The 13,619-nt window shown below is 39.6% G+C and overlaps 1 protein-coding gene across 6 annotated transcripts in view; it reads right to left on the reverse strand.

The window, feature by feature from the left end:
• Positions 1-254: 254 nt before the first annotated feature.
• The window catches only part of ptprsa (protein tyrosine phosphatase receptor type Sa), a 190,063-nt gene continuing 176,698 nt past the window's right edge, over positions 255-13,619 (reverse strand). For all 6 annotated transcript variants that reach the window (XM_062423807.1, XM_062423805.1, XM_062423804.1 and 3 more), the window contains 6 exons: positions 12,372-12,550; positions 12,117-12,243; positions 11,849-11,974; positions 7,897-8,051; positions 4,963-5,098; positions 255-4,721 (listed from right to left, as the gene is read on the reverse strand). In XM_062423807.1, coding sequence (XP_062279791.1) covers positions 4,653-4,721; positions 4,963-5,098; positions 7,897-8,051; positions 11,849-11,974; positions 12,117-12,243; positions 12,372-12,550 — 792 coding nt within the window. In that variant the 3' untranslated portion in view covers positions 255-4,652. The remainder of the gene's footprint in view (positions 4,722-4,962; positions 5,099-7,896; positions 8,052-11,848; positions 11,975-12,116; positions 12,244-12,371; positions 12,551-13,619) is intronic.

Raw genomic sequence — 13,619 nt, forward strand, 5'->3', positions numbered from 1 at the left:
GAAGTTACACCATCTGTGTGCTTCATCAGTTGTCCTACAAGCTCTTGTAGTACTGATTTTTTTTGTGCGGATTGCAGTGTAATGACTGATGTACAAAGTAAGTACTGTGGCAATTGAGGTATCACACTCATCGGCTATTTGCATATTATACACACACAGAGATGTAGGTAGGCAAACAATCAGACAGGCAGAAATATTAGTGCCTGTGAAAATCTGGAGGAATCACACCATCAGAAAAATCACAGACAAGATGGTTTTCAGACAACATTTCTTTAATACAAAGTCAACATATCTACATACACAGTGGCTTTAAACCAATTATTGTTTCAGTTAGAAGTAACAGTTTGAAAGTGATAGCACTTGGCCCTCATACAAAGGAAAAACTATTTTGCTGAGTTTGGGTTCTTTTTCATTTGTTGGTATGTTCTGTATATGTTCTATTCCTTTGATGTAATTTTTTGTTAGTGTTCTGTTTTTTTTTTTTTGTTAGCCCCCGCCTCCGCACCCCCAAATATTCTGTGACATATTCCATTAATTTTGGCGGTTGTTTTCAAAAGTCTAGCATCTTTACATGAAGTCAAAAGAGTAACACATTGCACAAGCTTCCAAAGACTTCCACGGTTTCAGTTTTGGCATGGGCCCTTTTGCCAGTCTTTTTTTTTTGAGTTCCAAAAGACCTCATTCCAGGATTTTAGTTCATTGTAAAACATCTCAAGGTTCCCGCTCTTAAGAAATGACGTGCTGGAAATGTGAATTTGCAGCAAGTTTTTGGTTGTCTTGGTCTTCCCTTGTTTGCATCGTTCCGCTCTGTTTCATTGAGTCCTGATTTCTTTCTGCATCCGATAACAAAACAATGTTGGAACAAAAACACAATATGTTTCTATACAATGCTTAAAATGCATTAGGGAGAAAAAAAAGTCATGTTGCAACTAAACTATGGCCTTTAGCATGGCTGTATTTGTCAATCAACCACAATATACTTATGGTTAACACTGACATATTAGGCAGTTGGACAGCTGGGGACCTCCTGGCGGTTTCTGGGGAACTATGAAGGAATGAAGAACATCTGTGGGTGTCATAGTTTCTCTCAGTAGTGAAGACATTAAAAATTGATACCTTTGTAATGGGAATACATGACTTTGGAGGTCTAATTATATAAATATAATTCATTTTTAAACCAATGTAGTTACTCTTATCTGAAGTCCATTTTATCTTTAGTGGACCTGTGTTAATGCCAGGGCAGGAAATGCTTTAGTCTATTCTGAAAATAACAAGGTAACAGGACCTTGAATTGATGGTTGATTACTAACTCAAACGGTTAGTTAGCATAGTTGACTAAAGTCTCAGCCTTAGCTACACCAGCAGCAGCACCAGCAGATCACTGATGCTGATTTCGTACCGTCATTGAGGCTGTAGGTGTGAGAACTGAAGCTGGCATGTTTTCCAGTTTAACTGCTAGCAAGGGAAATTAAAGGCAGACAAAAGTGAGTAGTAATTAAAGGCCAGGGAGCAGGGCTGAAGAAAGAACACTTCAGAAGGAGAGAAAACAGGCTTTACAACACCAGGAAGTTGGATATGAGCAGAATCTTGATCTTTGTAGTTCTGTCCTCACTCAAAGTATGAGATCTCGAGGGTCAAATGATACAAATACATATAATCTATATATTTGCTTATTTACAGGTAGATCATAGTGGATATCTAACAAAATGAATGACCACATAATGTTGGAAAATAATGAAAGTTAAAAAAAGAGAAAGAACTTCAAGGATTTCTAAAATAAACTGTGAGGGTCATAGTCTGTACATGATCGTACAAGGTACAGTACGTCAAGTTGGGCTGATATAGATAACAAAAAAAAGAGTAAAATATGAAATGTTCGATTGTTTAGATATTTTATAGACCAGTTTATCAATAGTTGCTGTTCCTGCAAAAAAAAAATCAAAACAAAAACTAATGCTAAGTTAATGATAATAACGAATCTCAACAAGATTTAAAAATGGCATCTCCTTGTCGGCACAGGATCTACCCAGGGGTAGAAGTTAAACATTGGTGAGAGGATGCAAGAGATTTCAGGCGTACTGTAGCACTGCCATCACCTCAGCTTTTCTCAAGAAACACACAAGGTCTCTAAGATTACAAAAATAAACACAAACAAAAAGAAAATAATAGAAACCCATCACATCTTCAAACATGAGCACCGACTGGTATGAAAAAAAAATGATGAGGAGAAAAATGTTATTCATACTAAGTTTGGATATATCTTTATATTCTGCATTTAAATATATATGAATGTGTGAGTGTGCAGTATATACATGTATATATATAACATACATACATATATGCACACATACACAGACATGTTATACTTAACATTTCTACAGTGAAAAAATAGAATGTCTTTTAGCGTAATATGAACAAATAAGCATTTCTCTTTTCCTGCTAATTTAAAAAAAATGTGATACATCTCTGTTAAAAAAACAAACCAAAATGAAAATAAAAAGTACTATGTGATGTAAAATAAGTCGTCATAATACAACATTAATGTTTCCATAATGTTACAATAACAATAAGGCTTTTTTGGAAATAAGAAAAGATTACACACAGTTCTGTCCATCGCTTCACAGAATCAATACACCCATGTATACCAAAGCGCTGATCTCAAAATGAAAACCTGGTAATTTCAAAAGCTTGATTTTTATCAGACACATATACATTAGTGCGTCAAATCCAACCTGCAGTTGTTTTGGGTTTTTTATTTCAAGTCTTTTTTTTCTCCTCTTTTCTTAGGGCTGTGCAAGTAACTTGTACCAAAGAATTTCCGTATCACATCATGGCATTGAGATCGAACATGGCTGCCTGGTCTGGTTTTGTCACCCACCCAGACATCATCTAGACATAAAGAGGACAAAAACCAAAGCATATACTTTGTTTATCCACCTGGTACCAAACACACATACAGTGGACCTGAAAGCCAATTTTTCAATCACGTGAACATACAGTTTTGTAATTGCAACAGGCCTTTGCCACTCCAGAGTGTTTTATATTATGAAATAGATGATAATAGAGGAGGCTGGGCAAAAAAAAAGAGTGGTGTAAAAGACCTGTGGATGATGATGTCATGTGGATGCGCTTTCAATCATGCCCGCCTGGGCGTGAGCAGTTAGCAGAGCTGGCATCTTTTGTTAGTCAGTTTTCTCTCACTCAAGAGTCACATGTACAGCATACATGAGATAAGCAGCATGTTTGGTTTTGACAGAAAAGAAAACAAAAAAAAGAAAAAGATTATTCCTCATAAGACAAAAAAGTTCTAAACAATGATGATGAGTGTTGGTCACTGTACACAAAGAAAACTGCACTTGGCAGCAATCCTTGTTTGGTTGTTCCGTTTGTTCCAAAGCTTTTCGCCCACCAGATTTATCTCTTGTTAAAAATGGTGGATGCTATCACTGCCCCATGATGCAATGGTTCCAAAGAGTGATTGTTAAAATCATAGGACATGGTTGCCATTTCTCCCATCTTGACCATCCGCAAGATGACCCAACCGCAGCTTCTTCCAACAGGCAAGGGCTTTCCCCGATTTCTCTGGTGACTGAGACAAGTGCCTCCTGGGGCACTTATTAAAAATACACTGCAGTCAGCTGGATCTGAATATTTGAATTTTGCACTAGTTTCCAATTCATGAATCTACATGTAGCTGATCTGAAGAAATGAATTGTTGATTTCTTCCTGATATCTACTGACTGTGGTCCCTTGTCTGAGCCTTTGAGAACAGGCAGTTGAGTGATGAGTAATTTACTGTAATAGATAAGTGTTTTACCTGGCAAATTATGAAGAGTACGGTTTAGAACCTGCTCTATGTGTAAAGTGCCTTGAGATTACTTTGTTGTGATTTGACGCTATACAAATAAAGATTGATTGATTGATTGATTGACGAATATTACTCACAGAACAGTTTAAAAACCCATGGTTTATTTACAACCAGGTTTTTTTTTCTCCTATTTTGATCTATTGTCTCGTCTTGTTTGGGTGACAAGAGTTTGGGGAAAACCGTTTGTGTTCACACAGGCAACCACCATTTGGTCATTTCTCTGGATATCACTCACAAAACATGTTGGTAAAATACTTAAACCCCCTTTACACCCAGGCATATCAAAAGAACAAGAGAAAGTCATCCCGTCTTGGCTACATCCATCTGCCTCTTATTGATTTTCGCTGTTGCCTTCTCCTTCATTATCTGGTTCTTGTTACCGTTGTATCACGAAGATATTTTTGAGAAGAGAAATGTCCACGAATGTTTACAATGTCCTCCACATTGAAACACTTGAGGTAAGGTAAGCAGTCTGACACTTTGATCGATACCCGCCCCACAGCTTGAGCCACAGCTTCTGGTTCCTCTCCTGATGAGGGCTTCCTTTTCAAGATGATGGGCAATATTCCTCACTTCCGTGTGAAAGGGTCTCTAAGTTGAATTGGAATTACTCTGAACTGGTTGGGTGGGTGTCGTCTTCTAAAAATCTACAATAGGATCCCATTTGGTGTGTCTGAATTACCGGTGGTTTTGTCTGCTGTCGTCGTTTCAAATTTCACAAGTTTCTATGGCTCAGGGGACTGTTGAGGGGGGTGACAGGATTCTGGGGGGAAGAGATGGCTTTTTACGTTGCATAGTGATCAAAGCTTCCTAAGTACTCCAGAGCTGCATGATAGCAGAATTGGTACTCATCCTGTAGGGCAGAAACACACATACACAGGGGAAAAGAAAAAAAAAATCAGAAAACAATCTCAGCGTTCACTTTACTTAAAATTGAAAAACTAAATTAATTAATTAAATTCCTGCTGGTCTTATCATGTGTTCATGGCCTGTTGCAACCAACCCACAACCATTAAAACTAAATGACAATAACAAAATGTTCACCAAAACTAGAAGCAGTATATGTTTGTGTGTGTATCCATGTGACATCTGACCTCAGTCTGGACCATGGCTGGCCTCTGTGTCCGGAGCATCTTTACTGTCTGGAAGATATCAACCACGCCCTCATAGCGCATTCTCTCCAGGACGATGCTGAGGGTGATGAAGACTCCGGTCCTGCCCACTCCAGCACTAGGAACACATAAACACAATGTGATTTAACAAGAAAATTACAGATGTAACTAGAAACTTGTATATGCATGGTGAATGGTGAATATTTGCTTGTATTAAGTAAATTTGGGTCTTTCTCTTCTGTCTTGCATGATCTTCTGCATCAGTCAAACCAAGATGAATTCCTGGATATTGTCATCAATGAGTAATTTCAATCCTAAAGCTGAGTTGGGCAACTTTGCACATTGGCAGCTCTGACCGCCAGAAAGAGGGAGCTGCTTGAAAACACGAAAGCCAGAAATTTTGCAGCAGGGAAATGCAACAGGGATAATGGCAAAGACGCGATCTGCACGTGAGAACACCGGGAATCCATTTTCATCCGTGCCCATGTTCTCGTCAAAACGAGCCCTCAAGGGCAAACAGAGGCGCTCAAAAATCATGCACACAAACAACCAAGAAAACATTTTGGCTCATTAAGCCCCTCCCATGCGTTGCAGAACTGCCTGCCTGCTGCTGCTCCTCTCCAGAAATACAGTCTGAGTCTTAACTCTGATCCTGAAATACTTGAGAGCTGCCTCTCTAAGCTGCTTTGCTGTGAAATGACTTCCACTTCACCAATGGAACAATAATTGATATGACAACAGATTTATTTGGGCTTCTTCCAGCCTCTGATGCTATTTTGTTAAATGAAGAGTGAAAGCGATGGCTGCTAGCAGACACTTTGAGTTCGTATGTATACCTAAGAGTGTGTGTGAGTTGGAGAACAAAGCTGAACTTAGGACAAAGAAGTACTTATATCATTTGATCATTTGAAAAGAAACTGAATGATATCAAACACATTCTTGAAACACACACACATGCACACCATACAACCACCCACTACCAACCCCCATGCATGCTGTATCTCTCAGCCCACCCAAAGCCTCTTCCTGGGAGCCGGTCACAGCTTGTCACATGGACTCTTAAACTCTCATCTCTCTCTCACTTTCTCTCTTGCTCACTCTCTCCCTCTCTCTCCAGGAAGATCGACTCTCCAAATCTGAAGGCTTGCCGTGCCGCTGCAGACTGAGAGGATTTGGTGTCCCCATTCATAGGAAGTAATCAGGCAATTAATGACAAAAAGCATGTGGGTCTATTAGATAGTGGCTGAGGAGGGGAGAGGAGGAGGAAGAAGAAAGGAGGGCCAGGAGAATGGATGGAGGGAAAGGAAAATGGAGAGAGAGGGGAAGAGGATTAGGAAATAGACATAGGAATGACAGATGGGGAAGGCTGGTGACAGAAGACGGGAGAGTAAGAGAAAAGGCAGGCATAAGCTCTCCACTCGAGATGACAAAGCCTGAAGGAGGAAGGAGGGAGGAAGAGGAGGAGGTGGCTACAGCAGTGGCAGACAAAGAAACCGACCAAGCCTTTTTTTCCCCACATCACTATTTAAAAAACTTTCCAAATTAGATCCACCTTTGGACAAAGTGACATTTACTCTTGCAAAAACATACTTTACAAAGTACAAAATTAACACAAGCTGTTTAAAAGGACTGCAGGTAACATAGGTACCTTAAAAGCTCAAATTTAAATGAGTCACTGCACTGTAGGCTATGGTAGTTTTGTGTTAATCCTCTTATAATGCTCCAAAAATCAAAGCAAGTTCACTGTGGTGTGTCAAGGATGCCTTAACTGTGCATTAGGCTGCTAAATACAACATAGTCATATGACACTTGCAGTATAGCTTTAGTAGGCTGTTGGCCTTTTCGCTCATTACTAACATCCTGCGATTCCTCCTGCAATAACGGATCCTTTCGCTTTAAGACAGCTCTCCCCCACTCTCATGTAACGGCCTCATAGCAAGGAGAAATAACTCAGTCTTATTGGAGCTTCCCTGACACATCTTACAACTCCCAGAGGGCCATTTGATGGCTGGTGACATCATTGCTTTTTAATACAGGGGAGGCGATGTTAGGTTTGATGATGTCATGGCGCCTGTGCGATAGAAATATGGGAAAAAAAGTACACTTACTCTTTTCCAAAAGTAAAACATGTTTATGAGACAGCAAGGAAATTATTCAGTGTGTTAGCACCTGTGTTTGTTAATGCCGTCACATTCTAAGGAACAGTTGTATCCTTAGAGCTTTTTCTGAATGTTAGTCAAACCACAAAAACATGTATGAAACAGGTCTGTTAAAGACTTATTTTTCTTTGATCTAAGACTCATAATAAGCAGAGCAATGGAAGATCTCCACTGTCCAAATAAAAAAGCCAACAATTGAATTAGATGGATCCTGTTCAAGGTTTACAATTACAATAATCTGAATTCTTGGCAATGACCACTACCAAATATCAGTTGATACTTGAGTCCAGCATGTCAAGTTAATGATGAAGGTTACCTTGGAAGCTACACCTGAGGTAATAAAAATGCATCATGGATGGATAATGAAAACCAAAAAGAATGGCTGTATCATTTCGTGTGCCTCCTCTTTGCAAATGCCAAGCCGCATCTCAGTCTTATCAATTATGGAGGAGTTGGGCCTGTGGAGGTGCAGAGGTAGAGTTCTGCGCTGGCAAAAAGGAGATGAGGGGTCTGATGATGCTGTTAGGGCTACACCACAGGAGGTGCTGTGCTGCAAAACAATAACCACCTTAAGAAGTGATTTAATCTTGTCTTGATAAGTAAAGCCTTATATCTCTTTCAAGAAGGGTAGTGTGCCTTTGGTGTGCAGTTTGGCCCTTAACATCTTTTACTGAAATAAATGATTGTTTTTAAAGAAGAGTATCAGTGTAATTAATGTCATTTTTTGATTCAATAACATGTAACTGAGACCCCTTACCTGCAGTGGACAGAGATTGGTCCGTCCTGTCCAAACTGCTCCTTGGTTTTATGCACCTGGCCAATGAAATCAATAAATCCCTCCCCAGATTTGGGCACGCCTTGCTCTGGCCAATCAGTAAACTGGAACTGCCTTACTGTCCTGGACTGGCCATCCTGCAAATACAGAGAAAAGGAGGTGAGAAGACAGGATGAAGAGTGTACATCAAGCCAAAAAGGAGAAGGAGAGAAAGTATTGATAGTAAAGACCTAACAAAAGCAGAAGAGAACAAAGTAATATTTTTATTAGAAATGTAATGCATTGAAAGGTTTTAGGGTTCATTCTAACCCAGGGTACCCAGATGAAACCTGTAAACTACTATCATAAAACAGTACAAATGCTACTATTTGTTCCTTTGAAATGAAATAAAATCTGCTGATGCCTTTCTTTCTTTCTTTTCCTTCTGTCTTCCACAATAGGGACATCAAGAAGCACAAATGAATAAATGAAAATGACAGTTTGTCCTCTTCTCTGCCTTCACTCTCTACCCTAAACCCAATTTTCTCTCCTGTTAGTTTTTTCGTGTGTGTGTATGTGTGTACGTGTGTGTGGCATGAGTAAGTCCTAGTTAAAGCTAATCAATAGTGTATCTGCCATGACAAGCGTCTTCTCCCAGACACCATGTTGAATAGGATAATCCTGCGATGCAATCGATAGAGCGGCCTGATGGATGAGTGGAGCGAGGGAGGTAAGAAGCAGGAATGGAGGACTAACAGAGCAGCAGGTAGGATTGGACGATGAAAATTGAAAACAAAAACCCTGACAAACTGTCAAGCCTGCTGGACAAAATGTCAATCTTAACAATTTAATGTTGTATTGATTCTGATAATCTTGTTTTAGTGGTGAGAGTCGTAAGTGGTGAGATAATTGCATGTGCATGCAATGCAAACAAAAACATTTAAAATACATTTTTACAATCAGATGGTATAACACTAGGATAAGTGATCTGTGTTTTTTTGAGAGAGCTGATTAACTGAGAATGCATAGTCAATATGTGTGTGCTTGTGAGGAAAGTTCTATTTAAGTTGTCTCAGAATAAGTATTTCCCAAGAAAATGAGTGGGGAGAGGCCCCTTTGTCATTTTGAGATGGGCTGTCCACAAGCTGCCACCAGCAATTAAGCCAACCAGGTGTTCATTTCCTCAGTTGTTTGTCAGTTCTGTGTGCAAAAGACTTCAGTTTGGACACTATGTGTCATTCTCACACATTCTCTTCCCAAGTGTTCACACTTTAAGTCACAATCTGATTAATACATCTGGCAGGTAAACTGGGATCATTTTTGTCCTTTTAGTCATCCTGCTATTAGAGGGAGTAGATTGTTAAACTATGTTTAGAGCAATTTTGTCTATATTGTATTATACAATCAATTTAATAAGAAGGAAAGTGAACTTGAACTGAGACAGACATATTTTCTGTCTGATAACATCTGTGCAACATAATTATGTCAGCCCTATAGCAAATCTTCTGCACTTGTTTGAGGAGTTTAATAAATAATTAACAAAATTACATTTGTGCACAGAGCCAATGAATTGGTTCAAATCTAGCCGGTGACTTTGTTGCATCCCTTTGTCCCTCATTAGGGTTAGAATTACACCTCTACACTGTCCACAAGAAAGGCTTAAAATACCTCAAAATATTTCAGAAGAACTGCTTAAATACTGTATGTGGTGGCATTACATGCTTCTGATGATCCTGCTAAAAATATAGACAATAGCAGTTATGTTTGTCTTGTGAAGTAGCTGTTTTGTCAGGTAGCCATCAAGCAAATACAGATTGTCCTCTATTCTAAACATTCATCATGCAACAGGTCATTACTGTCTGCCTACACAGGCTACTAGGTAAAAACAGTTAATATTATCTGGTTTCATGGTATAATCAAGTCCAGCCAGTACACACTATATTCTTGAGGTTAAAAATAGTGTCACGTCAGAATGGTCTATGCAGAATACACTACAAAGCTTACATAGGCCGTTAATTTGGCAGTGACTGTAAAAAAGGTTATGGCAATAATTAAATGATCTTGTAAAATTTACGGTGGATTTCCTAAGAGCTTCCTCCATCTGTTGCTCTTTGTCAAAAACGACATTCATCATGTTGAGCAGAGTTAATAGTAAATGTGTAGGTGGAGATGTAAACAACCACCTTAGGGTATATATTCATCATGGATGGTGGCTGCACTACATTCTTATTCATCCATTCTGGTTTTTGCCGTGAGCAAACCATCCCTTTCCACTGCTAGCATGGTAAATGCAGATGGCGACTGAATCCTCAATGTACAGTATATGCATGTACTATATGTCGAAGGATATCCATAATCTGTCTATTGAATTCATGTGCTTTGCATGTTAAGTCCTGTGTGCCAATATGCACTGTGTTGCTATCTTTGCTGGTGATATCTTTTGGCACCGCAGCTTCAAGATGTATTCTTGTACATTTATTGTACTTGACAAATATAGTGATTTGGACTCTAATAAGTTAAGCTCCATATACCAACTCTCTTTGTACAACATTTCATGTCTCTTTCCCTGTTTTATGACGCATTGCATGTTTTCTTTCTTCCGCTGCCTTTGTTTTTCATCTCAAAAACATTTTGCCTCAGCAGGGGGATTAAAAATGAAAGAGGGGCAAAGACAACAACACAATAAACCAGGCACGCCGAAGAAAGAGAGGAGGAAAAAAGAAAAGAGAGGAAAATTTAACACACAACCTGAGGGCCCACGCGGCGTGTCAAATTGTGTGATTAAATACGTGACTGGCTCGCTAGATGTGAGTGTTGAGGCGTGGAGTCTATGCTATTACTGTGCAAAGGCATGCAACGCACACACGAACACACACACACACACACGCACACAGACTTAGTCATACAAATGCAAAAACATTAACATGCTTGTACATCTACGATATGTGGGGTTAATCCTAATTCATACACACAACCACAGATCAGTAGTATGTTGCTAGAAACCTAAATCAGCAAACCTATACACACATTCACATGTACAGTGCTACATATCCAGCACATTGCCACAGTTCATACCTACCTAACCCCTTCTTTCACATCTCAGAAGCACAGCCCTTCCATATACTGTATACTATATTATCCTCTTTTCTCTCCCTTGCTCTGTGTTTTGTTTCCTTAACTCTGATGATGAGGTTCATCTGTCAGTCTGGGTGCTGCCGTTGCACTCATTGATAATTCAATAACCTTTAAGGACTCATTGGAAAAACACCAACGCTGACCAGTGAACTAAACAGCACATGTGATAGAGATATTACATGGGGTTAAAACATATACCTGTGTGTGTGTGTGTGTGTGTGTGTGTGTGTGTGCTTGTGTGTGTATTTCTGTTGAGAATAGCAAATCAGCTTGGAGATGTGGGGGAGACCAAAAATATAAATTCTGAGATAAAAACATTAATATAGTGGTGTAGGGTAGGTTACAAATAGTGCAGGACAAGAAAAGTGACTTTGGTTTTGAACTCTGGTTAAAATTGGAATCACCCTGATTTCTTTTTTTCTTGTGGAAACTCATCTGACTACATAAGAACATTATAATCTCAAAGTCATGTTAAGGACTTTTTAGAAACATTCTTAGAAGCAATCATATAATAATAATAATAATTAAATGTATTGTCCATGTTTGATATTGCTGCAACAATTTAAAACTAACTTAATTTTAGTCGTGCTGGGAATATTTGAAGTTGATATCACATCATCCATGTTGGAATGTTTTCTTCTAGTTATTCAGATATTTTCTCTATTTTTGCTTCCAAATCCACACACACGCAGTATAGATGCAAATGATTAAATATGCTTGTTGTGTTTAGTAGTCCTATTCAAAATACTGTGTCTATTAAAAGCAGTTTATGATTGGGTTAGGGTTTGGGTCTCCTCAAACACCTGCTGGTATGTCTTACCCTGGCATCTGTGACTTTGAACTCTCGGAGGATGTACTGGGGCATGTTGTACTCAGCCATGGGATCCACCACAAAGTATTGGTACCTGGCAGAGCGCTCCGCGGGCCAGTACTGATGACACTTTTCCTGTTGAGCAGAGGGAGAGATGAACCCTTTATAATTTATATATTAAAAATTTTACTCACAAATATTTGATTTTTCTTTTATCTTGGTTTGGATGTTTCCATCAATAAAGGTAATGAAAAAATAGATCAAATGCATGTCATACCCGACCCATCTCTCTCAGTTTGGTCAACATGACTACAATAGTGGAGTTGTTCTCCCAGAGCATTCTCCAGAAGTCTTCTGTAGTCTCTGCCAGAGGGCCCTGTGTGGCAATGTAGGCTTTCTGTTGCCTGTAAATACAGTAACATTATGTCAAGAGTATTTATATTCAGCTTGTATTATAACCAATGATGACAGTTCTGGGAGAAAAAAAAAACAAAAAACACACATCAACATGCAGCTCAACACCCCTTCCTACCTATATCCATCAATGAAGCTTGAATTGATGTAGTCTGATCCTTCCAGGCCTCTGATTGGCTGCAAACAGACACGTGTGGTCTCGTAGGGCATGATGTTGACCAGCCGATTCTTGAACTTGTTGCAGGGAAGGTTGGCACTGATGAAGCGTGACGTGTGGGCTTTGGAGTTGGCCAGACGCTGGTGGGGTAAGATGGAGGGATAGGTGGATACGCGGAAGGAAGAAAGGCACAGAAAGAGAGTGAGGTAAAAAAAAATATATATGAGGACAAAACGTTAGATAGAAAGTGCGGAATAAAAGGTAGGGAGGAGGAAGAAGAAAATATAGGGAGACGAAAGGAAAGTACAATGGTGAGGGAAAGGTGGAAGAAATTGGCACAAGCCATGGAAGTTACAAAGAGGGAAGAAAAGGGAATGAAAAGAGCAGAGAGAGGAAGGAAGAGCAAGAGATGAGGATAAAAGGAGGAGAGATGGAGAGGGTAGGACAGGTGCAAGACAGATAAAGAGAGGAGAATATCAATGACAGAAAGTAATAAAGCACACACAATCTAATCTGATCTTTCACCCACGTTTTACTGACGATGGCACAGCTTCAAAGGGCTATTGTTTATAAAGAATATATTCATCAGAAAGCAATTCAAAAACTTTATCCCTTTTGTAACTTGCAGGGTCCTGCAGGGTCAGATACAGCGAGGGAAAATATGTCACACACACACACATACACAGACTAACAAGCTTCTGGATCAAGTCTGTGCGAAACAGAAAACTCGTCTAAAAGTAGGTCACTGGCACCTTTGATAATGGAAGCGTTGTATGTGTGCATAAAACATAGACTCACAGAGGGATGTTCAGAAAGACAAACAGACAGACAGACAGACACACGCGGCATAATGATCAAAATGAGAAGCTGTAATGCTACATCATCGTCATAAGGACCTCAGTGGGAGTTTGGGGCTCAGCAAGTTTTATGATCTCCTCCTCTCTGCTTCAGTATCTCAACAAAGACTTTGTGTGTGTGTGCTTGCTTTTTAGCTGCAAATGGAAGACACCCTAGTCAGACTGTTTAGGGCCCCTCTCAGGAAGAGAAGCCCAGGGCACACCAAAGACGCTAGCAGCATCGCAATAGGCGGGAGAGAGAGAGAGAGAGAGAGAGAGAGAGAGAGAGAGAGAGAGAGAGAGAGAGAGAGAGAGAGAGAGAGAGAGAGAGAGAGAGAGAGAGAGAGAGAGAGAGAGAGAGAGAGAGAGAGAG

This window comes from Scomber scombrus, chromosome 8 (assembly GCF_963691925.1).
Source record: "Scomber scombrus chromosome 8, fScoSco1.1, whole genome shotgun sequence".
Classification (NCBI taxonomy): Eukaryota; Metazoa; Chordata; class Actinopteri; order Scombriformes; family Scombridae; genus Scomber; species Scomber scombrus.